We start from the raw sequence: 27,274 nt of genomic DNA on the forward strand, positions 1-27,274 counted from the left end.
TTGTTAATTCTGTCATAAAATGGCGGCTACTATACGTGAAGTTTATTAACTTATTATTTAGTTCATTTTGTTGATAATCGTGTGAAGTTTCTAGTCCTCGTGAGTGTGGTGAAAGTGCGTTGAATCGAGCCCTACGTTCAGGCTTTCAAAAGTTTCTACTGAAAATTATGTGCACGGACAGTTTTGTTTTAGGTACCTATATAAAATGTAATATTACAGTGAAAGCATTTAAAAAATAAAGTATTAATTTCTTTTAATGTCGTTTTCTTCATTATTCTTAGTAAGTACATACCTACTTCAATATGTTTTAAGAAATTTGACCGAATAATATTTAGCACTTCCAAATATCTTATTTTTATAGACTCCGTAGGTAATATTCATTTAGTGAAACTAATTTATATACTAATAATCTTGTAATTATTATTATAAGTGAAAAGTTTTTTTTAAATCAACTAAATCTTTAAAATACCATCCATTTCGTAATCATTTAGATCTTTAGTCTTATTTCTTAAATGTTGAAAATAAATGATATTTCAGTTAGCTCTCCTATTTCAATAACGACGCAAATATATGTGAGCAGGCAGTAGGCACATATTTTGAAGTTTGATTTCAATTTTCAACTATCAACATATTAAATTATTAAGTAAAAAAAAATAGGTAGGTATATACCTAGTTATTAGTATTACGTATATGTATACGTAGGTATATAGAATTAGTTTTAACCCCAAAATCCAGAGAGCGCATTGTCGCATGTCAAAGTCAAATAGGTTTGCCTTCTTAAGCTTCAAGAGGGCTCTCTATGCCCTATATATACATTATACTCTTTGGTATAATGTATGGAAATTCATAAAACCGTTCATAGCTAGACCGACCATACGCACGCGTATTGTCATGCGCATTAGTGTCATAGTCATACAATTGTTGATGCGTATCGTCAGGACCGACGGTACGCACTGACGGTCGGTCAAGCTCTGCAACCAGCCTAATAGGTAATTTAAATTAATAATGTGATTACTTGGTATGTTGAAAACCTAAAAAAATAGAGATGAAAAAGATGATGTGATCGGTACTGTTTGAGGAAATTAAAAAAACAGCTAACTACCTATAAAAATAACAAAATTTATTAATAGGTATAATTAACTACCTATAAATCTTAATCACTAAAACATATATGTATTTACTAGCTTTCCGCCCGCGGCTTCGCCCGCGCAGTCAAAGAAAAACCCGCATAGTTCCCGTTCCCGTGGGATCTCCGGGATAAAACCTATCCTATTTCCCGGGGTAAAAAGTAGCCTATGTCCTTTCTCGGGTATCAAAATATCTCCATACCAAATTTCATGCAAATTGGTTCAGTAGTTTAGGCGTGATTGAGTAACAGACAGACAGACAGAGTTACTTTCGCATTTATAATATTAGTATGGATTTATTTATGACACTTTATTGTACAATACCAGTAATAAAAACATATATACAAATTTAAAATGGAGAAAATCGTGGTGCGCGCTTAGCCTAAGAAAACAAAATCAAAAAGCTATGGAATATATTATTAGCTATAAATAATAATGTATACAAAACTCAATAATATCCAGTACATACATACTACACAATACTTTAAAAAAATAAAAAAAAAATAATAATAAATACAATTACCTACCAAAAAATTACCTACTAAAAACCACGGTAAAAGTGAAACTTTTTTTCACACTATAGACATTTAACTAAAAATTATCGTATTTGTACGACAATTATCGTACGTATCGTGCGTCACGCGACATGCGCTACACAGACCAAAAAATGTAATAAAAGTTTCACTTTAATAGGGGTGGATAGGAGAAGGAGATCAGAAGAAAGGAGGGAAAGGTAACTGTTGGAATGTAAATATTGGAACTGATTCTTAAGGTAGATAGGAGTTTTCGGGTCAAACAGGATAGAGTACAAAAGTTGAAGGATGTGAGTATTCCGGCGAAGACGAATACCTAGGGAGTCAGTGAAGTCTTTTGCGAAAATCAGAAACATAACACATAAACGTATACTGTGTATCCAATTTTATATCTCTTTCTTTTCTTTTTGAGAGTTCTCCTTTCCCGCCAAAAGTAATCTGTCAGCGGCCATTGCAAGAAATACGCGGATATTGCTATCCCGCTTATCACCGTGTATATGAGCGGGAAGTATATAGTGCCGTAGAATTTTGCGAAAATTGGATATATCCAAATGCCTCTTTCGAAGTAAGTGTAGGTTATCCTGAAAATATATGATTGTGTTTATTTAAATTACTACAATTAATGAATTTAAATTTATTTAGTGAAACATTAATGTAGTTTCGAAGCTGAGGTATAGTTTAATTCTTTAATAACATAACATAAACATAAAATGGACAAATAAATTTATTTCATTTCATTTCATTTCATTCATTTCATTTCATTAATTTCATTTTATTCATTTCATTTCATTTCATTCATTTCATTTCATTTCATTCATTTCATTTCAATTATGTTTAAGTATGTGTTCAAATTAAAGATCACGTAATTTTTATTTGTCGTTGATATTATGTATAATAAGTAAAAAGGTGTAGTAGATACTAGATACTAGGTTACCAACACAACAATCTATCTTCATCTTCTTAGACATCAAGTCAGATGGCATGATTCAACTATCGTGAGCGAAAAAGAGACAACTGAAGAAAATTCAGGCTAATAAGCCTCATTTCGACGTGCCTCTAGCCCTTTACCGTAGCACTAAGAACCTATCTACACCTTGTTACTATCATTAAAATATAACCACATAAACATGTCAATTTAATAAAATTTAAATAATATACTTACACAACAAAATACAAAGCAAAAAAGAACACCGTGTTATAGAAATACTTTCGATGTGTGCGTGGCTGTGTCCTATATCTGTACATGATCTCCCACACAGCCAAAGGCATTATGGCTGTGTGCAAAATATGATTCGATATTGGATTCAAAAATTTGTCTGTGTTCTTCTGGAATATTAGGGCTTTGTCGTATAGTGAAAGCGACCAGAATACTATAATTACAACCTGGAAGTGAGAAAATTATAATAAGTAAAAAGTATTTAAAAAACGCATGGGTGCCGAGCACACGTGTCAGAAGTGAAACTTCTTAGCAAGATTCAAAGATACCAAAATCGTCGCTTTACTCCATGATGTGACGTTATTGCCATGACGCGACCTTGAAATTTTACTCTGAAAGCGCCTAAAGAAGTTTCACTTCAATAAAAACTCTTCAAACATAAACACGTGTGAGTAATTTATAAAAAAAGAAATCGATCAAAGATACAGATTTTTTCCTAAAACTAAGTGTCTCCTGAAAAGGAAAATAATTTTTCATAAAACAGTGTTTCCGAAGATTACTCCCAAAAAACATACAAAAACAGAAACTTTATCTTTTTAAAACAGAAAAGTAGTTTTTTTTTTGTTGGTAATAAATGTAGGTATTAATAAACAATAATTATTATTTACCCAACAATTTTTTTTTTTTTTTTTTTTGTGTGGTGTTTCTCAATGTTAGCCAGAAGGGCTTCTACATTTTAACGCGGACGCGGGGGTGAACTGAAGGTTCACCCTGGTAGCGACATGCACAAGGGCGTCCCCCCTTGACGGGGACCACGAACCTCGGCTTGAGCTGTCGCTTGAGTGGAGGAGGCCAGAAGGGCCCTAATCGGACGGGCGCTCACCCGGGTGGGCGCGGGAACGCGGAACAAGGGACCTCGTCTTCGCCGGCGAAGACGGTGTACGCTTTCTGCTGTGGTGTGTGCGGTGTCGCGGTTTGTTCGACGTTGGGCTTCAATCGCCGAGTCTAGCCGTGCGTTAGCTTTGGTAATATCATCGTCGGAGTCGTCCAAGACATGTCTCGGCCGCCTACGACGATGAGTGGGATCGGGTTCCGCGACGTATGCGATGGCCTTTGTCACCAATGGGTTAGGGTGGTTTTTAGCCTTGTCGAAGTAGCGCTTAGACGCTTGCTTCATCCATTGGGCTATGGTGGGGAGTTCTAAGTCCCTATGTAGGTCCACGTTACGCACGAACCAGGGCGCTCCAGTCGCTGTTCTCATGAACCGCGACTGAATCGTCTGGAGCTTGTGTATGGAGCTGGAAGCGCAATGCGCGAAAACTACACTACTATAAGTGAGGATTGGACGGACCACCGTTTTGTAAAGTGTCACCTTATTTCTAAGGGACATTTTACTGCGTCTGTTAATAAGGTAATAGAGCCGGCTAAGGACATAGCTGGCTTTCTTACGGACTGCCTTAATGTGGGCTTTAAATGACATGTGTGCGTCTAGAGTGACGCCTAAGAATTTAGTGTGCTTTTGCCATGGAATGGCTTGGCCATAGAGTTTGACACTATCTATGGCCTCGGGGCCGCCGCGCCTGAAGAGCACGGCGGCGCTCTTGTCGGGGTTCACAGTGATACCCCATTTGCGGAACCATTTGCCTAATGCATCGGTCGCGGATCGTAGGAGTGGAGCTATTCTTTTGCGGTATGGACTCGACACGTAGAGTGCCGTGTCGTCCGCGAAGAGGGATAATTGCACTTTATCGTGCTTTGGGATGTCGCTAGTGTATAGCGCGAATAGGAGGGGCGACAAGACGGAGCCCTGAGGGACTCCGGCCTGGATGGGACGTGAAGACGAGAGCGTGCCGTCTAATCTGTAGCGAAAGGACCGGTTAGACAAGAAGTCTCGTATGATGAACACGAGACTGTCTGGCACGCCGAGAGTGTACAGTTTGTAAATCAAACCGTTGTGCCAGACCTTGTCGAACGCCTTCGCTACGTCAAAGAAGACCGCTCCCGTTCTGTGGGGTCTGAGGCGGGTGAGGCCCGCGAGAATGTACTCCGTGATGCGGTGTACTTGGTGAGGACATGAGTGAGCTCGTCTAAAGCCGAACTGTTCGTCTGGGAGCAGTTTTTTGGCAATGACTGCGTCCCAGAGGCGTTTGGAGATGATTCTCTCATAGATTTTCCCCAGAGAGCTGAGGAGACTAATGGGACGGTAGCTAGATGCCACGTTCCGGGGTTTGCCCGGTTTGTGGATCCCGATCACAATTGCTTCCTTCCACTTAGCGGGGAAGGTACAATTGGCCAGGAGACAATTAAAAGTAGCTACTAGGAGAGCGATAAGGGCGGGCGGCAGGCTTTTTAGAGCTCTATTGGGAATAGAGTCTCCGCCTGGGGACTTTCTACTAGCGAGTGATTTGATTAACGATTTTACTTCGGTGGCCGTCGTTGGTGACAAAGGCTCGGCATCGGTACGAGGGCTTGCGGTTAAGCGTGCGATCTCTTGATTAACTACGTTAATGTGAGTCGGGTCGGTCAAGTCGAGACTGGGGGAACATTGTTCCTCTAAACTGTCAGCTAAGCATTCGGCCTTCTCAAAATCGTCAAAAGCGGGAGGTTGATTAGGGCGAATGAGCGGTGGAGTGGCGGCAATGCCATCAGATTTGAGAGACCTCGCAAGCCGCCAGTAGGCAGTGTGCGAGGGAGAGAGTTCGCTGAGTAAAGAGTCCCACCGCTCGTTGCGTAATTCTTGAATTCGCTCTCTTACCTCTCTCTGTAAGGAACGAAGAATTCTACGGTTTTCGTCTGTCGGTGCTCGGTCGTAGGCGCGCGTCGCCGCGTTCTTATCGCCCACCAGCCTACGCACGTCCGGAGGCAGATCCAGCCGGTGGCCGAGGCCAACGGGGACCCGCCGGGACGCGTATTCAATCTTGGATTGAATGTGGCTGGTGACCGAGGAGACCGCGTCGAGCGCCTCTACGACCGTGTCGATTTTGTCCGGTACAGACTCCAGCTCTGGCGAGTCGACGGGCTGTAAGGCCTCGTGCAACTTTCGCCAGTCTACCTTCGTCATGTACTCTACTGTGGTGCTATCGGGAGGGCCGAGTTCGAACAACACGGGCCTGTGATCAGAGTCGAGCTCGTGCAACGTTTCAACGGAGCGCAACTGTAACGTCACGTTCCGCATCACCGCCACATCGAGCACGTCCTGTCTGTGTCCCGTGATCTTCGGAAAGTGGGTCGGTTCTAAGGGGCCTACAACCGTGACGTTAAGAAGGTCGGTCAGTCGATCTAGTCGTTTGCCATTGGCGTTCTCGTAAGAGCTATTCCAGTTCCAGTGCTTGCAGTTGAGGTCGCCGGCCAGAATGACCGAGTCGCCCAGTGCAAGCAAGGCTCTGAGATCGCTCTCCAAGATTGTCTTTGACGGGGAGAGATAGACCGAGGCGATTATGACGGGTTGATGACCGGTCATAGACACCTTGATCACTGTGGCTTCTAAGTTAATTAGAGGCGGCGTGTCGATGGGCGTGCAGTGCAAGGCCCTTCTGTAGTAAATGAGAGTGCCGCCTAAGGGGCTGTTTACGCGGTCGTTACGCACCAACATGTAGTTGGCGAGTCGCGGATTACGGTTGAAAGGCTTAAGGAAGGTTTCTTGCATTACTAGCACATCAACCCGCCGTCTGGTAACAAAGTCCCTAACTAAGTTAGTCTGTTTGAGAAGGCCGTCCGCGTTAAAAGTAACTACGGAGATCGCTCTAGGTTTAATTCTACTTGTAGTAGCCATTAGGGAGTGTTTTGGAGTTTTGTTACCAGCTCCCAATGAGCTGCTAAAATTTTAAGGGATTCGATGTTGCTCTTGGACTGTTTAAGTTTCCTAACAACTAGGTTTACCTCATCAAGGTTGAGGTCTTTAATATAATTCATTAAATAAATGAGGTTTGCAAAGGACTCGTCAGGCGAGTCTAATTCGGGTGTGTGCACTTTAGCTGAGGGCTTCGGTGCTGTGTGTATGGCGGGAGCCGCTGGAGGCGGCACCGCCACGCTCGACTGGGCCTGCGTCACTAGTGACGGAGGTTTCGTCCAAGCGTTTGTTTTGGGTGGTGGAGCCGGTATAAAGACCGGCTTTGGCTGTGGGGGTTGAGCCCCGGCGCGGGCGATTCCGCGAGGTTTGTTCGCCTTCTGGCGACCCCCCGCCCTGTGTTTGGGAGCCTTCGGGCAACCCCGGTAGTTCGCGGGGTGACCCGAAGTCTCACATAGTACGCAGGACGGTGGATCCTCATTAGGCAAATCCTTGGACCTCGTGCAATCCTCCGTGCCGTGGTCGCCTAAACATTTGACGCAGCGAGGCCGCGAAAAGCAGTTACGAGCAGAGTGCCCGTAAAGTTGGCAGCGATGGCACTGCCTTATATAACTGTGGGAGTCGGGTGTTTCCACCTTGAGCCCTGAAAGCTTGCAGCAATGCCGCATTTTAAAAATATCTTTCCCCTTCGGGGTACGATCAAGGACCGCGAGGACCATGTCGTATGCTACTTTGGACACTCTATTGTGCATCCGGAAGCACTCTTGTACGGGGAAACCTTGGCTTTTCAAGTCATCGAAGACTTGATCGGCAGAGATCTCTTTGGGGATCCCTTTTATGACGGCTCTTAAGGAGCGTTCCTCCGGGAGGGGGAACGAATGCCCGCCTATAATGTTTTCGGCTCTTAAGTAGGCCGTAAAAACCCTGTGGTCGGTTGACGTTTTCAATTGGACACGTATGTTGTCCTTCGTGGGGCGAGCTTTGAAGGAGATTCCTTCACTATCAAGGTGGGCTGAGATTTTCAGCCAGGCTGATTTATCCCTCACGTATACGGGTGGGGGAGAAGGCGGTTTGCGGGTCGCGGTCGCGGTGTTGCCCGCGGTCGGGTCTGCAGGTGCCTGAGGGGCGGATGCCTGAGGGGCGGGGGGCGCACGGCTAGGCTCGGCGCGCGAGGAATCGCGAACGGTCGCGTTCCTTTTAGCGGGCGGCGCAGAGTCTTTTAATTTGCGCTTCTTTTTATACTTGACGGTTTCGAAACCGTCCGATGAGTCTGAGGACTCCGCCTCCGAAGCTGCTGGCGAATGAGGAGCGCTTTCGCACTCCATACCGGTCGGGGCTTCGAACCCCGCTTCGACTGCCACTGGGGACAGCGGTGGGGACTCAGGAGAGTCCCTCTGCGGTTGCGCAACGGGCGCGGCACGTTTTTGAGCCCCGGCGGTACTGCGTGCTTTATAGTCGCGCAGTATCTCCGGGTTCTCCCTAACTAAGAAAGCCATAAAGGCTTTCACGTCTAAGTCCTCAAACGTATCGGACATCCTAATGCTTTAATCGTCGTCCTAGCGTCCCTCCCCGCTTCCGGGCGGGGGGGGGGGTTGTGTGCCTACACGTTTGTGCGTGAGTGTGGGTGTGTTAGTGCGTCCCGCTGGTGTTAGCGGGGTGAGGTTGTCACTACCTAACGGTCCGCAGGGGTCTTGGAGTGACCCCCTGCGAAAGCGTGACGTGGACCCGTCGAGAGTAGTTTTCGGCCGAGTCCGGGCGCTAGCGAGCAGTTGGAGTACCTGCCCGCCGTGGCAGTGCCTACTAAGAGGACCCCGGACTCACAGTCACCGAAAAGCTCCCGAAGCGGTGAGGCTGTACGCCGTTTATACAAACGTGCGGTATCTGCGCCCCACAGATACTCCCACCGAATGGTGTTAATTTCTCCGAAGCCCGTTTGACACCGTTAGGTGGGCAACGGAGAAACCGCGACTGGCGCGTCGAGAAACAGGAATAGTTGTACGCTGCGAATGCAGCTGTGGTTGCACCGCGACTGACCAGGTAGTAAACTACCTGAGCAGGCGGGGTGGGACCGGTCGCTTATCGATCGCTATTGTTCCCAACAAAGGCGCGGGTCACTTCCCGGAATTTGCCTTTCGGCGAATTTCAGGTAGCGGTCCCCCGTCTCTACGGAGAACAATAGACGGCAGGTAGAGCGCTCTCGCTAAGCACAAGTGCTCGGCTCGAGTGCCAAACCCGGAATGTGTTACCCAACAAGCTGGCCATAAAACACTCGCGAACAACGTATCTCTGAAACCTCGGAAGTATTTTGACAATTTGTATTTTTTATTTTCCCGATTTTTTAACTCCCGTAGATCAATTATGAGGCAAACAAATGCGTAGAACATTTGTATCATCTGAAATAAGATAAGATGTCATTGTCAGAATTACTTAAAATGGAGAAATAAATCATCCACGCGAAGACCGACATCCGCGCGGACGGAGTCGCGGGCGGAAGCTAGTATATTATAATTGTACTAAAAAATAAATTACTATGTTTGTACGGTTCGTACACCTGAGGATGTGCTGCTGCTGATAATAAAACTAAGCTGCTAATATTATATGCTTTAATGATGCTATGCTGTTATGCTGAGTTACACACGTACGCGGCTCGCGACGTTTTAATGTGAACTAACGCTATATGAAAATGAAAATGCTGTGACATACAAAAAATGATGATGTTGCGCTTTGAACGGTTGCACCGTACATGCTCCCGGGCAACAAGATGGAAATGAAAGCTATGAAATGATGATGAGCTAACCTATTACAAGGTGAAAACAATATTCTTAAAGCTATTAACAAAATATGATGCCCGACAATCATGCTATCGATCTTAAGGCTACAAAATCTAAAATAGGGAATTGTTTCTTTTATTAAGTGATTCACTGAATGACGCACACACACATTGCTCTGCTTTTTGTTTCACACACACATTGCTCTGCTTTTTGTTTCACGCACATTACACTCACACTTCACTAAAACTAACACATGGGTCACTGATGGCACGCTGCGCGCGGGTGCGCGGCGCGACCGCCGCGGAGGGCGCTCGCCGCCGCGCCGCCGCCACGCACACCACAGGCCCGCTGCTGCTGCTATCCCCTGAATGCGCTTCCCGAGAGCTGAGAGTCATTGTAGCTTTTTACCCAGCTCCAAATTTGATGGGTACCGGTGTTTTTAAAATGCTGAATCGGTTGAATTTCGGGTGCATACACCTCCGGCTCAATATTTATCTTGTAAGTGTGCTGTTTATGTGAATTAATCATGAATATATTATTTTAGCTTTGATCTCAGACAATGTATTCGCAATAATATACCTGACACCATTGATAAGGCCTGGTCGCGTGCGCCTCGTTGAATGGAAATGCTGATTCAGTAACATGCGGTCATGGAACTTCACTTGCTTAGAATCGTGGCTTATTTGTATAATACGATGTTACAATGGATATTCTTTTTAAAGTTTCATACAGCTGATGATTTCCAGATGCTTGATATAATTAATTATTTATTAATAAATTTTGAAGTTTGATTGCTTATTGGAGTAGGTAATTAATTTCCATCCATTTTTAATTATGTTAATTTATTGAAGAATATAAAATGTTTGTCGCCGTTTATTCTTGTTATATTGAAGTTGTTACTATGTATTATGTTTGTAGCTGACGTGAGCATTAAAATAAATAATGTTAATATGAACGATAGATATTATGTGTATATGAATGTTTTAATTGGAATGCGCTTTTTTCGGGGTGCTTGCTGGTGATGAGTTGCTGGTATGATTTTGCTGATTTGTTTCTTCCGTGTTAACAGGGAGAATAGATAATTTAATTACCGGTCGCTTGATAATGCCCGTCTTAGTTTTTACGCTTACGACTCTGACGTAGCCGTCCGATCCAGGGTGTAATTCAATCACACGACCCAACGCCCATTTTCCTGGAGGTAGAAGAGCGTCATGTATGATCACGATGTCGTTCAACTTGATGTTGGGCTTTGATGTTTTCCACTTGCTTCTGGCTGATAATGACGTTAAATATTCAGCTCGCCACCGTTTCCAAATATCACTAAATATTTTTTGCGTCAATTGCCACCTCGTTCTCTCATCTCTCTCGGTTTCTATGATTGTTAAAATTGGACCGCTCGCTAAAAAGTGGGAAGGTGTGAGATATGCTAAGTCATCAGGATCTTCAGATAGAGGAGATAGGGGTCTCGAATTTAGACAGGCTTCTAGCTGATAAAGTAAAGTGGCGAACTCTTCGTAAGTAAGCTTTTGATCGCCTAGGACTCTACGTAAATGATATTTTAGGCTTTTAACCGCTGCTTCCCAAAGTCCTCCCGCGCTAGGCCAGGAAGGTGCATTGAAGTGCCACTCAATTTGCATCTCGCTAATTTCCGTGAAAAAATTCTCCGTTAAAATAGATTGCTGGTCAATAAACTCATTCGCTAAAATTTTGCTGGCTCCTACGAAATTCGTTCCGTTGTCACTGTATAAGTGACGAGGAGTTCCTCTTCTTGCTGCTAATCTACGTAACGCTGCTAAAAAAGTAGATGATGATAAGTCTGATACTAACTCTAAGTGAATCGCTTTTGTGACCATACAGATAAATACAGCCACATATCCTTTGCTTGTTTTAATACCGCGACCCTTGCTTGATTTCACTTCTACATGTCCTGTGAAGTCAACCCCCGTGTGATAAAACGGTCTTGTAGGGTTCGTTCTTGCTCCGGGTAAATCTCCCATTATTTGTAGTTGTTTTACCGGGCTGTGTCGCTTGCATATTACACAATTATATAAATGTTTCTTAACCGCTCTGTTTCCGCCGAGTATCCAATATCGCTGACGAAGCCAAGAGTTCGTCAACCTCGCTCCACCGTGGAAAGTTGACTTATGTGCTAAATCAATTAATAAATTTGTAAAATGACTGCTCTGTGGTATTATGTAGGGATGTTTCATGTTATATGAGATGTTGCTGTTTTTTAGACGACCTCCAACTCTTAATAAACCTTGTTCGTCTAGAAATGGATTAAGACATAATAACTTGCTCTTTGAATCTACTCTACTTAAACTATTTATATCATTTATTTCTTGACTAAATTCTAAATACTGTATAGCTTTTATAATTTTTGATTGTGAATTTTGCAACGCTTGTATTGTTAAATAATTTTGTTTTGTTACGGATGAGGATATTCGCAATATCCATGCTAATATTCGTGACGCATATGTAAAACTGCTGTATTTATTAATGAAATCGCTAATAAAGTTCGCTGAAATATTATTATTCTTTGTAACAACATTTGATAATATTTTCTTTGCTTCTTTGGCATTCCAACTAAGACCGAGTGCTTTCGTTGATTCCTGATGCTTAAAATTGTGCGTATCGCTTGCTAGGTTTTCTGCTTTATCAACGTCTTCTAATAATGATGACTCATTCGCTGACCATTTGCGGAGATTAAATCCTCCCGATTTGAGTAAATCGATAAGATCTCTTTGCAATTGCTTCGCTGATATGATGTCAAATGCACCGCTAAGAAGATCATCCATGTAAAATTGTTCTTCTAACACCCTCGCTGCTATCGGGTAACGGTTGCATTCGTCCTTGGCTAACTGCTTGAGCGTCATCATTGCTAAAAAGGGCGCTGCTTTTGTACCATACGTAACAGTTGACAAAGTATATTCCTTGAGTGGTTGATTCGGATTTTCGCGCCAAACTATTTGCTGATAACGTTGATCTTGCTTTGAAATTAAAATCTGTCGAAACATTTTTTCGATATCTGCTATAAATGCGTAAGGATATTGTCTCCAATTTAAAATTAATAATAAGATATCCTGCTGTAAATTCGGACCTCTATACATGACGTCATTAAGGCTTACACCCGTCGATGTTTTTTCGGATGCATTAAACACAACTCGTAATGACGTAGTACTCGAATCGGCTCGATGTACACCGTGGTGCGGCATGTAGTAGGTAGGTTTCATGTTACGCGCTATTGTTAAGTGCATGTGACCCAATTCTTTGTATTCGTTTATGAATGATTTATATTTATCAAATAAATTGTCGTCTTTTTGTAGCTTTCGTTCTAATTGATAAAATTGAGCGCATGCTTTTGTTTTCGATAATCCTAGCTTTTCATCTGCGTCTGGATGTAAAGGGAGACGAACAACGTATTTTCCATCTGACTGACGAGTTGTTGTTGATTTGTATTGCTGAATACATTGATAATCCTCTTGTGATATATCTATGTCTTCGTTAATGTCTTCGATTGACCAAAATTTTTGAAGGCTATCCACGTCAACCATTACTACGTTACATTGGAACGACTTTACGTTGCCGCATAAAATCCACCCAAGGCGTGTTTGCTGCGCTACAGGAATAGATTCGCTTTGCTTAATAATTCCCTCCATGATAATCGATGAATAGACATCGGCACCTAACAATAAGTCGACCGGCCGGCGTCGATAAAACTCTGGATCGGCTAGATGTATGTCGTCAATAAATGACCATGCTGGTTTACTGAATGATTTATTTGGTAGATTGTTCACCGCATGATTCATTATAAAAACTCCTGTGTTTAAAGAATAGTCGCTGTATTGAGAAGATATTTGTATGTTCATAAAGCCTTTACACGTGTTCTCTTTAGCTCCTAAACCTAAAATCACTCCCTTACACTGCTGACGCGGCAGACCGAGTCTCTGAGCTGCATTTTCGGTTATAAGGGAAGTCTGTGATCCTTGATCTATGAGAGCACGCATGACTAATGACGAACCATCTGCAGCTTGAACTGAAACTTGAGCTGTTGCTAATAAAATTTCCTGTGTATTATCCAGGGACACGTGAGAGCTATTTTTCAGTTGATTTTCGGGGCTTGCTGTGCTAGCTGTACTTTGGGATGTTCGCTGTGCGAACGCTTCATGAACCAAAGTATGATGGTTCTCATTGCATACTCGGCATCTTTTAGTGGAAAAACACTTATTACCATTATGATTATATAGACAATTTTGACATAGCTGTAACCTTGTAATTGTTTGTAATTGCAGTTTAGGTTGAGATTCCGCGAATTTATTGCAATATATTATTGCATGATTATTGTTGCATATTGGACAATTTTGCGTTGTGTAATTGATACCTTTTCCGTTTTGCGATGAATTATTATAGTTGCTAGCGAATGATTTAAATAAATGTGATTTCTGGAATGCTTTAGGATATGCTGCTGGTGTTGGTTTTTGAGGGTGCTGGAATGTTTTAGGTGGCTCTTGCTTGCGCTTAGATGATTCTAATGCAGTAAATTTCATCTCGAGGAAACTTAGAAATTCTTGCAGTGTTGGTAGCTCTCTAGGATTTTTCAATGACTCGATGTAATCGTTATGAGTGTCGGTATCTAATTTAATCGCTAAGATATGAACGATCATCGGGTCCCACGTGCTTGTATCAACACCAAGGTTTTTAATGGCATTCAGGCATTCCTTTGTCGCATCGTGCATGTTTTTTATTTGTCCGAGCGATTGCTGCTGCATGTTGGGTAGGCCTAAAATTACATTTATGTGAGATGTAAAAATAAGCTTTTTATTCTCGTACCTGTGATTTAATATTTCCCAACAGGAAGTATAATTTTGTGAGCTTATAGATAAATGCTGTATGAGGCGTTCTGCCTCGCCTTTGACCTTACTTTTCAGATACTGCATTTTTTGGGCACTAGATAAGGAAGGATTAAGATGAACAGCTTCGTTGAATAAATTTTTAAAAGATACCCATTGCTGATAGTTTCCATTGAAAATCGGAATGTCAACCTTCGGTGTGATATTTTCTCTGTTTGAGACTGACCAGAGCTTTGTGTTTATCGCTTCTTTAAGGTTGTTGAAAATGCTTTCGTGGCGAGTGAAAGAATTCTCGTATTCAACGTCTTCCCCGTCCAGAATGCTGTCGATTTCCCAATGAAGGGAGTCAATAACGCTCCATCGGGAATTTAACTGTTGCAGGGCATCCTCGAATTTCCACTTAGTGGATATTTTTTCAACATCGATACTTGTTACAGTTCTTTTAAAAGCCTTAAAGTTAATTGCTTGTTTATGTAATAATTCATCAAGTTTGCTCGATGTACCTTGCGATTTAAATGATGGCTGAGGATTTAAATCCTGTTGCTGCTTACTTGTTCCCGGCTGAGTCAATAAGCCAGGTGTTGCAGGTCTCATAGCGCTTTCCTTGCCTTCCGCTGGCAAGTGCCGCGTTATATAAGAACGTGTTTCATAATAAAAATCGGCCGTTCGCTTATAAATGTTGTTGCTAAAATATTCATGTGATTTATCGTCATATTCACATATTTTAATATGATTGCATTGAAATTCTTGCCAGTAAGAATCTAACACACTTAATCGCTTATTAATATGAGCCGGGGTCTTGCGTTCGACACCGTCTTTCTTAAAATTGATTTGGAGCTTTTCTATCGCTTCGATGATCATGTTTTGGCTAGCTACTAGATCTTCCATGATGAAAATGCTACTTCGCTTCGATAGATAGTATAAGTAAAAAGCTGTGGACTCACCGCTGCTGCTGGAACTTACGTGGCAGTTCCCACTACACGAGTTACGCTTTAACACACGCGAATGGGTCCTGCTTACGGTTAAGCTCGAAGGACCATAAAGATGTACGGTTCGTACACCTGAGGATGTGCTGCTGCTGATAATAAAACTAAGCTGCTAATATTATATGCTTTAATGATGCTATGCTGTTATGCTGAGTTACACACGTACGCGGCTCGCGACGTTTTAATGTGAACTAACGCTATATGAAAATGAAAATGCTGTGACATACAAAAAATGATGATGTTGCGCTTTGAACGGTTGCACCGTACAATGTTGCTTGAAGAATAATTTGACAAAAAAAAAGAATGATTGCCTTTAATATAATAATGTATTGCTCTTATATTTTTCTGTTTTTTTTCTACAGTATTTTACTTACCAAAGTCCATATAGTAAATAACCTAGGTTGTAGTTTCTTTAAAATTATTAAATCTTGATCCATTTTAATATGTGGTTCTACAAATATAGCGAGATATATTAAATTTCCAGTGTGCATTATTATTGTAAATATATACGCGTATATCCTATGGTGTGCGTACTCCATTTTGTTTCTGAAATATATAAAAATTAATAATAAATTAGTTGGTAGCTAATAGCTATCTTCAAATATTATAGCTCTTACTATAACCACGTATTAAGGATGTTATTAGTGCTATAGTTTCGAAAATACTGACTTATTTCTTAAAAAGCTCATAAGACTAAATAAATGAAATAAATCTTGTTTATAAAACTAAAAAAAAGTAGCGAGTGTGCCGAGCACACGTGTCATTAGTGAAAATTGTCGCCTTACTCCATAACGTGACGGTATTGCCATGACGCGACCTTGAAATTTTACTCTCAACGCGCTTAAAGAAGTATCACTTCAAAAACGCTTTCAAAAGATTAAATCATTGTACTCTCACCGAGTATTATGATAAGTGTACAAAGTTTGAATTAAATCTGTCAGTTAAAAGTGGGTCAAAATCGAGTCTTAAGAATCAGTTACATACAAACATACAAGCATACAGGTTAAGCTAGTAAAAGCGTGTTAAAATAGAATTAATGCTTAAACCCCATTCGGATTCTGGACTTATATAAATCAAAAGTATTAATAAGGCTATCAGGAAATTTATCAGGAAATCATGAAATACAAAAGATTTATATGTCTATGAAAATTTGATTGTAAATTTCTGTTATCATTACTATGAGTAATATTAAAACTATGCACAAAAAGTCACATTAATATAGAACCGACAACACATAATATATAAAATAATAAAAAAGACGTGTGGCACTCAGGGACTGCCACGGTAAAGCTATTGCATAGCATGCCTTCAAGCCACAACTCCGTGCCCGTCGGAGTGAGGAGCGTGAGGTTTTTTCGTTACGGAATTTCTGGATTCTGTCCCCGCGCTCAAGGCCCGCGATAGAAGCTATGCAATAGCTTAACAATAAAAACACATTATTACACATAGGTAGATAATTTACAATATTGTCTTATTTATAGACATAGGAAAAAAATAAGTTACTTCAATCAAAACTATAACTGTCTTACCACAAAAAACTTTAGACAGGGCTTAACTTTAAGCGCGGGTTCCTTTTAATCTGGTTTTGTAGTATTTCACATAGACAACTGTTAAAGTCACAGATCCCTGGTTTAAAGTTAGTTTGTGTTTAAATTGTTTTGATCTGAGCAAAAGGAGTTTAAGAATTTGAGGAAAAAAAGGAGTTTAATTAAATGTAGTAGTAGTATTTCAAATAACTCAAATAAATTTTCTACTTACCAAAATAAAAATTCATCATCCAAAATTCATTGCAACATAGTTTCGGATAACAAACACGCGCAGCCATTACAAGCACAATAGTTTACTTTGTGATGCATTTAAATTATCACCAATTAAACAAAATACAGTGATGTTAACTACGTACGAGCACCCCTCGCTTACTAATACGGGTTTGTCGCATTTGGACTTTGGTGCACTTCGCAAAATGAGAAAAAACTTGTACACCATGCTCAAATGGTGAACTTAGCAACTGGTGCACTTCTCAAATGGTACACTTCGCAATTGGTGCACTTCTCAATTGGTGCACTTCGCAAAATGAGCACTTTTTAAGATGAGTGAAGATTTGGAAAAATTGTTTAAAAATGAAAGAATATTTGTTTTTGCGTAGGTTATTTTCTTAAAAATACAATCAAACTTTTAAGTAAGGTGACTAATTTCTTAACTCTTGCGCACTGTAGTGGAGCGTTGGAGCGGGTGAAAACAATGAAATTTCTCGGATTAAACGTAGACGACAATTGTAACTGGAAGGCGCAATGTGAAGTGATGGCTGGGAAAGTGAATAGGTTTGTCTTTGCGTTAAGGAGATTGAGAAAAACTGTAACTTTTAATGCTGCACTAACTGCATATCACAGCTATGTTACCTCAGTTTTAAGGTATGGGATTACATTTTGGGGTAACTCTACCAATGTTTTCAACGTATTTTATTTTTCATTTGTCAACATTAAGTAAAAACTTTCTTTTGTAACTAATTACTATTGAACTATTCTGATGTAATGTATCGGGAAGGCACAGACTCCTGAAACACAGCGAAAGCTATATGTACGTAGTATATATCTGTCAACTGTGTATATTGGGAGTCTGGGGTCTATATTATGATGTAAGGAACCTTGTTCAATGAATGATTTTTTTTTTCGCACAAAAAAGTGTATTTAAGAGCTCTGTGTAATATTGGCCCTCTTGATTCTTGCAGACCTCAATTCAAAGAAAAACGTCACTTAACACACTGGTTTGTATATATTGGAAATATATGTGTTTGTAAAAAAAGCACGGTGAACTCTTCAAACCAACCAAAAACAATTCACAATTGGGTTTTAGGGATCCTACTCGCAAGTCGCAACAGTCTCATGATGATCATTTCGGAGAGATACATGTCATCTTTCATGGGACGCTTTGTGCGTTCAAAGCGACAGGTTTACACTTTACGCATAGGGTGTCTCATCAACTGATAATAATTAGTATATTTTTAATATTTACTAACATTAGTTAATAAGTCACGTACTAACATGGATTTCTGTAATCTAATTGTTTAAATAAATAAATAAAAATACTCGCCTATTGATGCCAAACTGTAAATCTAAACTTTTTCAAAACAATGCTAGTGTGATGTGCAAAGGTATATTAATTAATCACATTCCAAAAGAACTGCGTGAAATGCCAAAGAATTTAATGCATAGAAAATTGAAAATATGGTTAGCGGAAAAATATTTATGAATTTTTTAAATCGTGATATTAATAAAAACGTGTTAATTTTAATGTATGTATATATATATAATCTGCAATGTAATCGTGAAAAAGCTGTATGCCAATAGTTCGGCGAATTGTGTGGACTATCATGAGACCGTGTATTTACCAGGATTCTGACAAATAAATAATTTGAATTTGAATGTGACTAATCATCCACGGAGTAGGCTGTATGAAACTTTCTATAATGTACATATTTTTGTGTAACGATATATTTATTTTGGTCTTTATTATTTATTAGCAAGTCAACCCGGCTCCGCTCGGGTATACACGGTATTTGTTTGATTAATTAATAATTGTTTGTATTGTATTCATTTCATTTCCTTTATTGTAATTGTAATGATGTATTCTAGTTTTAAATACACGATAGTTTTAGGCACAGATAATCTATACTATATACTACATATAATAATTATAATAAAGAGGAAAGGTTTGTAATTAAGTATGTATGTATGGTTATCACGCATAAACTACTGGACCGATTTCAAAAATTCTTTAACCATTAGAAAGTTCCATCTTCACTGAGCAACATAGGCTAGGTTTTATCCAGGAAATCCCACAGGAACGGGCACTATGCGGGTTTTTCTTTGAAAACGCTTGCGAAGCCGCAGGCGGAAAGCTAGTCATAGATAAATATTTCTTCGTTTCTTACACATCTCATTCCATTATCTCTCCTAAATCACAATTAAAAGTCTTATCATTAACTATTCGTTGTTTAAAAAAAATATCAATGCGATGATTAAAAAAAAATTGTGTTCGTTACAATAATATAATATCGTAATAGGTATATGATAATGTGATAAGGTATATACACTCGGTATGTTGAAAACTAAGAGCAATTAACCTATAGAGTACTTGTATCGAGCGTATACAATTTACATATATTTGTTTCTCTCTATCTAAAGAAAACGTCGTATGAAAGAATGAGACAGCTATAGACAACAAGCTACGTTTCAACATAGTCATGGCACCATTTTTACTATAGGTACGTATTTAGATAGATAGAAGGTGATAGTGATGGGATGTGCTTCAATCGATAAAATCGTGAATGTATTTTGCATTTACGGTTTCGTGAAATAATAAATAATAAAAAAACAAAACTTATAATTAATTTCAGTTGAATACATTATTTGTTTAATCCTACGTATATAATAAATGCAAAATTATGTGAGAAGGGATGTTACTCTTTCACTGCGGAACCGATTACAATGAAATTTTGTACATACACACATAGGTTAGGTTTTATCCCGGAAATCCCACGTGAACGGGAACTGTGCAGGATTTTCTTTAAAAACGCGGGCGGAAAGTTAGTACATTATAAAAGAAATTTTAAAACTTGAAATGTAATTTAAAATAAAGAAGGAAATGATGATAAAGTTAAAGGAGTGAGAAGAAAGGCACAGTCAGCATGAAGGAATCATGCAGCATTTTAACAAGTTAATAAAAGGACAGTCTTAATGAAAACATTTTCCTAACATCCTACTAATAAATCGAAAGTTTGTGAGGATGGATGTTTGTTACTCTTTCACGCGAATACTACTAAACCGATTACAATGAAATTTGGAAAAATTACTTTTGATCCCGTAAATCCAACAGGAATGGGAACTATGCGGGTTTTTCTTTGAAAACGCATGTATATTAAGTATGTATTTCAATAGTAGTTTCTCATCTATGAGAACTATCATTTAATCAACCGTTTAATTTTCACATAGTTACACATTTAAAGTAGGTAACTTATGTGTAAAAAATTTCAAAATAAAAAATTCACTCTCTTTAATCAAATGTATTTATTATCTACAGGAACAAAAAAAAAACGTAAGCGTAAGATTGCACAATTCTTCTAGAGTATCCATCTTGATAACACGTAGGCTCGAAATGCAGTGAACACAATATTGCAAATTGTGGCGGCGTCCAATCAACTCATGTCTCACGTTTTATACCCATTTTTTATTTAGCTCTGGAAATCTAAAACAAAATGAATTTATTAATAATCTGAAAGAGAAATTAATAAACAACAAACGAAAACTAAAACACATAGGGCAAATAAAACAACCACGTGGTATGTTTTATTTTCCTGCGGTAAAAAATTTACATCTATTATTTGCAACAACAACTACATATAAATCTGATTTATGAAACAAAATAAATAAATCAACGTTAATATGAAATAGATTTTTTGTCATAAATCGATAATATACGCTAGATGTATTACAACACTACGGTGGTAAACAAAATGCCAAACGTGATATTATTGTGACGTTTTTTAAAAATTATTTCATTATTTTATATTCCACAACCCCATAAAGTGGGTAAATGTTACAGTTACAACATAAAATTACAAAAAAGCGCTTGATAAAACCTTCAAATAGGTTTAAAACATAAATATTTATCAATTTGCTGAAAATCACTTACCGATGGTAAGATATTTTTACATTGTTTTTATCCAAAACTCCCATTCGACTAGTGATAGCCGGTTGCTAAACATACAATAGTTATTTTAGCACACTGACAAATAAAAAGAAACACTGTACACTTTATATTTTCTAAATATTTCGTTAAAAACACTTGACGCACTGAGCCCACCAGCTGGTTGGAAAACAAACTGACTGCCGGCGCGCTACGTTTGAAGACAGTGCAGATACTCTATCGCTATCTCAATCTGGCTTATGCTGTTATTGACTAAGAGTAAGTAGATTAGAAAATATGTATTTTGTTCTGTCTTAATATAAGAACTCTATAGGTTAATTGCTCTTAGGTTGAAAACCTAAAAAAATACAGATGAAAAAAAGATGGATGAAATATATGAGTATGAGGGAAATAAAAACTCAGCTAACAATAAAAATATAAAATTTATTAATATAATGTTTACTATAAAGAGGAATCTTAATCACTAAATCGTATAAGTACTGTGTAACCATTTTTTTTATTAATATATTTCTTTTTTTTCACATTTACGTCACTTTTTTGACATTTCTCCTTTCCCGCCAAAAGTAATCTGTCAGCGGCCATTGCAAGAAATACGCGAATATTGCTATCCCGCTTATCACCGTGTGTATGAGCGGGAAGTATATAGTGCCGTAGAATTTTGCGAAAATTGGATATATCCAAATGCCTCTTTCGAAGTAAGTGTAGGTTATCCTGAAAATATATGATTATGTTTAATTAAATTACTACAATAATTAATGAATTTATATTTATTTAGTAAAACATTAATGTAGCTTCGAAGCTGAGGTAAAGTTTAATTATTTAATTATGTTTAAGTATCTATTCAAATTAAAGTTCACGTAATTTTTATTTGTCGTTGATATCTATACTAATATTATAAAGCTGAAAAGATTTTTTGTTTGTATGTTTGTTTGTTTGAGCGCGCTAATCTGGAACTACTGGTCTGATTTGAAAAATTCTTTCGGTGTTAGATAGCTGATTTATCGAGGAAGGTTATAGGCTATATATCATCACGGTACGACCAAGAGAAGTGGAGCCAAGGGGGTGAAACCACGCGGAGCAGCTAATTATGTATAAAAAGGTGTAGATAGCTGGTTACCAACACAACATTCTATCTTCTCTATCCATCCATCATAGCCATCTGGCCGGTTGCAGAGCTTGACTGACCATCAGTGCGTACGTCAGTCGCGCTTGTCATATGTATGGAAATTCATAAAACCGTTCATAGCTAGACCGACCCTACGCACGCGTATTTCTATACATATGACAAGCGCGACTGACGTACGCACTGATGGTCGGTCAAGCTCTGCAACCGGCCTCTGACTTGACGTCTACGAAGATTATTAGACGCTGATGGCGTGATTCAACTATCGTGAGCGAAAAAGAGACAACTGAAGGAAATTCAGGCTAATAAGCCTCATTTCGACGTGCCTCTACCGTAGCACTAAGAACTTCATTGAAATATAACCACATAACCATATCTTTTAATTAAAATTTAAATAATATACTTACACAACAAAATACAAAGCAAAAAAGAACACCATGTGATAGAAATACTTTCTATGTGTGCGTGGCTGTGTCCTATATCTGTACATGATCTCCCACACAGCCAAAGGTATTATGGCTGTGTGCATAATATGATTCGATATGGGATTCAATAATTTGTCTGTGTTCTTCGGGAATACTAGGGCTTTGTCGTATAGTGAAAGCGACCAGAACACTATAGTTACAACCTGGAAGTGAGAAAATTATAATAAGTAAAAAGCATTTAAAAAAAGCATGTGTGCCGAGCACACGTGTCAGAAGTGAAACTTCTAAGCAAGATTCAAAGATATCATAATCATTTATTCACCATAAATACAAAATTAAATACATAGAAATCATTATCTTAATTAATTAAACATAAAAAAATACAAAGACGTTATAATAATCAATCGCTTTACTCCATGACGTGACGGTATGCAATGACGCAACCTTGAAATTTTACTCTCAACGCGCCTAGAGAAGTTTCTCTCAAATAAAAACTTTAAATTTAATAACTCAGGCACCGGAATCACAGACACAATAGAAAATCTATTGTGTCGTGGCCCGATCGGTCCGCTCGGGGCTCAATGGGATAAACACGTGTGAGTAACTTATAAAAAAAGAAATCGATCAATGATACAGATTTTTTCCTATAAATAAGTGTCTCCTGAAAAGGAAAATAATTTTTCATAATCGCATTAACAGTGTTTCCGAAGATTACCCCACAAACACACAAAAACCGAAACTAAGTATAAAACTATATCTTTGCATAAAACAGTACAGTTATTGCTGTAGTTATTCTTATTTTTTTGCACATAGAATCCATACTAATATTATAAATTCGAAAGTAACTCTGTCTGTCTGTCTGTTACTCAATCACGCCTAAACTAGTGAACCAATTTTCATGAAATTTGGTATGGAGATATTTTGATACCCGAGAAAGGACATAGGCTACTTTTTACCCCGGGAAAGAATTTATTCCGGAAATCCCACGGGAACTGAAACTATGCGGGTTTTTTTTTGACTGTGCGGGCGATGCCGCGGGTGGAAAGCTAGTATTATAATATATTAATAAATTATATTTATAATTTACCCAACAAGCAGGCCATAATACACTCGCGAACAACGTATCTCTGAAACCTCGGAAGTATTTTGACAATTTGTATTTTTTGTTTTCCCGATTTTTCAACTCTCGTACATCAATTACAAGGCAAACAAATGCGTAGAACATTTGTATCATCTGAAAAAAAGAAAACTTGTTATATCTGTGGTAATATGTAGGTTTTTCTAAAAACGCGGGTAAATTTTGGCGGCCAATGGAGGCTATCTCATCTTAGTGACATCTGTCAAAAATTTTTTTTTCAGTCTGATGGTAATGCATAGGTAGTATTCAATAGTATTATATTATCTGTGGTAATGACCAATAGTAAGAAAATGAATGAACAGTATGCTCAAATGATAAAACTAAAATGAATTTGCGTCAATAAATGCACAACATACAGATACAACCAGTAGGGAAACTTCATACAAGCGTTAGAAATGGCTCACGCACACAAGCGAGCGTGTTTACGAGAATTCCAAGGGTATTCTTATATCTGTCAATTGTAATAATAACCCTTGCGATTCTCGTAAACACGCTTGCTTGGTGCGTGAGCCAATTCGAACGTTTGTATTAAGTTTCCCTACTGGTTGTATCTGTATATTGTGATAAATGCGTAGACAAAAGTATTAGCTTAAAAATACGCGATTTACAAACTAATAAAAATATATTAATTGTACTAAAAATAAAATGCTACTAAATTACTATGTTGCTTGAAGATTAATTTGACAAAAAAATGAATGATTGCCTTTAATATAAGAATATAATATTGCTCTTATATTTTTCTACAGTATTTTACTTACCAAAGTCCATATAGTAAAAAACCTAGGTTGTAGATTCTTTAAAATTATTAAATCTTGATTTATTTTCATATGTGGCTGTATAAATATAGCTAGATATATTAAATTTCCAGTATGCATTATTATTGTAAATATATACGCGTATATCCTATGGTGTACGTACTCCATTTTGTTTCTGAAATAAATAAAAATTAATATAAAATAATGTTAGCTGTCTTCATATAACTCTAAAATACTGACTAATTTCTTAAAAGGCTAAGTAATATATTATCTAGTTTAAAAACATAAATAAGAGCGTGTGTGCTAAGCACACGTGTCAGAAGTGAAACTTCTTTGGCAATATTCAAAGATATCAAAATTGTCGTTACTCCATGACGTGACGGTATTGCCATGACGCTACCTTGAAATTTCACCCTAAACGCGCTTAAAGAAGTATCACTTCAAAAACGCTTTCTTAAGATTCTTGATAAGTGTACAAAGTTTGAATTAAATCTGTCAGTTAAAAGTGGGTCAAAATCGAGTCTGAAGAATCGGTCACACAAACATACAGGTGAAGGTAATTAAAGCGTGTAAAATAGAATTAATTTATAAACCATATTCGGATTCTGTACCTCTACCATGAGTTGACATAGTTAAATCGTCTGACGTAACTACAATATAGTAAACGTCTATAGTTCTTATTTACCGTGAATGACGTATCTATAACATATGTCAAAATTAGAATTCATGATGCAAAAATTGTATGTAATTGTGTGTACAGCTAGTGTAGTATAGTTTACTAATACGTTATCTACTGTAGTATACTAATGCACCTCATGGTAGGCTTTTTAGTTCCGCTACGGCACACTAGGGGCGCTGTTCGAAATTTCATACAAACCGCTTACTACAATCACTAGTGAGTATCGTATGCGTAAACTCATGGTAGACCTACTGGACTAATATAAATTAAAAGTATTAATTAGGCTATCAGTAACTTTATCAGCAAATTATGAAATACTAAGATTTATATTTCTATGAAAATTGATAGTAAACTTCTGTTATCATTGATTACTACGAGTAACATTAAAACTATGTACAAAATGTAAAATATAAAATATATAGAACCGATAACACAATACAAAAACAAATAAAAAAACAATAAAAACACATTATTACTCATAGATAATTTACAATATTGTTTTATATAATATAGATATAGGAAAAAATTATCTATTAAACATAAGTTACTTCAATCAAAACTATAAGTCTTATCACAAAAAACTTTAGACAGGGTTTAACTTTAAGCGCGGGTTCTCTTTAATCTGGTTTTGTCGTATTTCACATAGACAACTGTTAAAGTCACAGATCCCTAGTTTAAAGTTAGTCTATGTTTAAATTGTTTTGTGGTAAGACCATAAGTATTTAATATACTAAATACTGAAATACCCCAAAAAGGTACAACATTTAAATAATTTCAACTTTACGAAAAATTATTTTCGACTACCAAAATACATACATTTTCCTTATGCACTATTTTTAAACAACATATAAAAAACGTACTATTTTTTTAATAAAAACTTCACATAATCTTATACGTGTACACAGTACAAACACACAGATATAACTGATTGCTATTGTTACATACATTTTAGCATTATGACCTATGACCCGTATCAAGATATCCTTCGTATATCTATGTATAATAATTATTTTAATTATTGTTTTACGCGCAAATAGTCTATTTTATAGTTCAATTGAGTAACTCTATTTTGTTGTTCTATGTACTATATATTATAAAGTACTAACCCTACTTATTAATCCTATACTTTCCTATCCTACTAATATTATTAATGCGAAAGTTTGTGAGGATGGATGTATGTATGTTTGTTACTCTTTCACGCAAATACTACTGAAAAGATTACAATGAAGTATTTTCTAGGGTTTGATTTTACGCGAGTATTATACATTTAGAAATTAAAGACTTTTTAACGGATTTTAAACGCGTGACCACGCTCGCTGTAGAGTGTTCGAAACGTCGGGAAAATAATAGAATGAATAAATCGCGTTTGAAATCCGTTAAAAAGTCTTTAATTTCTAGATTACAATGAAATTTAGCATAGATATGGAGGGTAAGTTAGATTAGCACATATGATAGGTTTTATTCCGGAAAATTCCACGGGAACGGGAACTATGGGGGTTTTTAATTACCTAAGTATTATTGCTAAGGAATAAAAAATAGGTCCTAAATAATTTAACTTACTATACTACCAGCTTTCAGTAGTTTAGCAAGTTAAACATGTCTTTATTTACGAAATTTTCTAATTTTAACCTACGCATAATACGTAACAAAACTGAGGTCAAATAGTTGTTTTTATTGTGTAAATAGATAAGAATTTTTTCTACAAATATAGCTCATGAACTATTTTAATCGCCAACTCACGCTTGACCAGTTTTATTTATCGACCTTGTTACACAACACTAGTTCTGACCTTGATTTTACTCTGTATAATATGTAATTTTTATGCAGTTATTAACTTAACAACACTTATTTACATGGATCAAGGAAAACTAAGTCAAGTCAAGATTAACATTTAACTTTTTAAAAACAAAAAACTTGTTTGGACATAAAAAATAAGTTAAAATGATCTCCTGCATAATTTACTAGTCCACCATGGCTATCCATCTACCTATCTTTTGTCTGCCTTTCTTCACTATATATATATGTTAACGGAAATGTATGTAATCCATCATTGTATACAATTCCTAGAAAATGTATGTAATGCGTATTTCCTAAAATCGCTCGGAAATGTGTGAAATAAATTATTTTATACTTTCACATTACACATTTCCTAAATAACAATCGGAAAGGTAAAAATATTTGCCCCGGGTGGGAATCGAACCCACGACCTCTGGCTTGGGAGGCAGGGCTGGAACAGAT

The 27,274-nt window shown here is 38.0% G+C and overlaps 2 protein-coding genes across 3 annotated transcripts; both read right to left on the reverse strand.

Annotated features, from left to right (window-relative positions):
- Nucleotides 1–1,835: 1,835 nt before the first annotated feature.
- Nucleotides 1,836–25,954, reverse strand: LOC123704001 (androgen-dependent TFPI-regulating protein-like). Of its 2 annotated transcripts, none has more exons than XM_045652232.1 (5): nucleotides 25,897–25,954; nucleotides 15,585–15,756; nucleotides 8,850–8,996; nucleotides 2,823–3,043; nucleotides 1,836–2,241 (listed from the first exon to the last, which is right to left on the reverse strand). In XM_045652232.1, the coding sequence occupies exons 2-5, from the start codon at nucleotides 15,747–15,749 to the stop codon at nucleotides 2,007–2,009; spliced, it is 768 nt and encodes a 255-aa protein (XP_045508188.1). In that variant the 5' UTR covers nucleotides 15,750–15,756; nucleotides 25,897–25,954; the 3' UTR covers nucleotides 1,836–2,006. The 2 variants fall into 2 exon arrangements, with proteins under 2 accessions (XP_045508188.1, XP_045508189.1); XM_045652233.1 differs by lacking the exon at nucleotides 25,897–25,954 and adding an exon at nucleotides 16,969–17,025.
- LOC123704002 (androgen-dependent TFPI-regulating protein-like) lies at nucleotides 21,320–25,942 on the reverse strand. Its single transcript, XM_045652234.1, has 5 exons — nucleotides 25,853–25,942; nucleotides 24,361–24,532; nucleotides 23,552–23,698; nucleotides 22,447–22,667; nucleotides 21,320–21,627 (listed from the first exon to the last, which is right to left on the reverse strand). The coding sequence occupies exons 2-5, from the start codon at nucleotides 24,523–24,525 to the stop codon at nucleotides 21,441–21,443; spliced, it is 720 nt and encodes a 239-aa protein (XP_045508190.1). The 5' UTR covers nucleotides 24,526–24,532; nucleotides 25,853–25,942; the 3' UTR covers nucleotides 21,320–21,440.
- Nucleotides 25,955–27,274: the final 1,320 nt, after the last annotated feature.

Source organism: Colias croceus, chromosome 28 (genome assembly GCF_905220415.1).
Source record: "Colias croceus chromosome 28, ilColCroc2.1".
Lineage (NCBI taxonomy): Eukaryota > Metazoa > Arthropoda > Insecta > Lepidoptera > Pieridae > Colias > Colias croceus.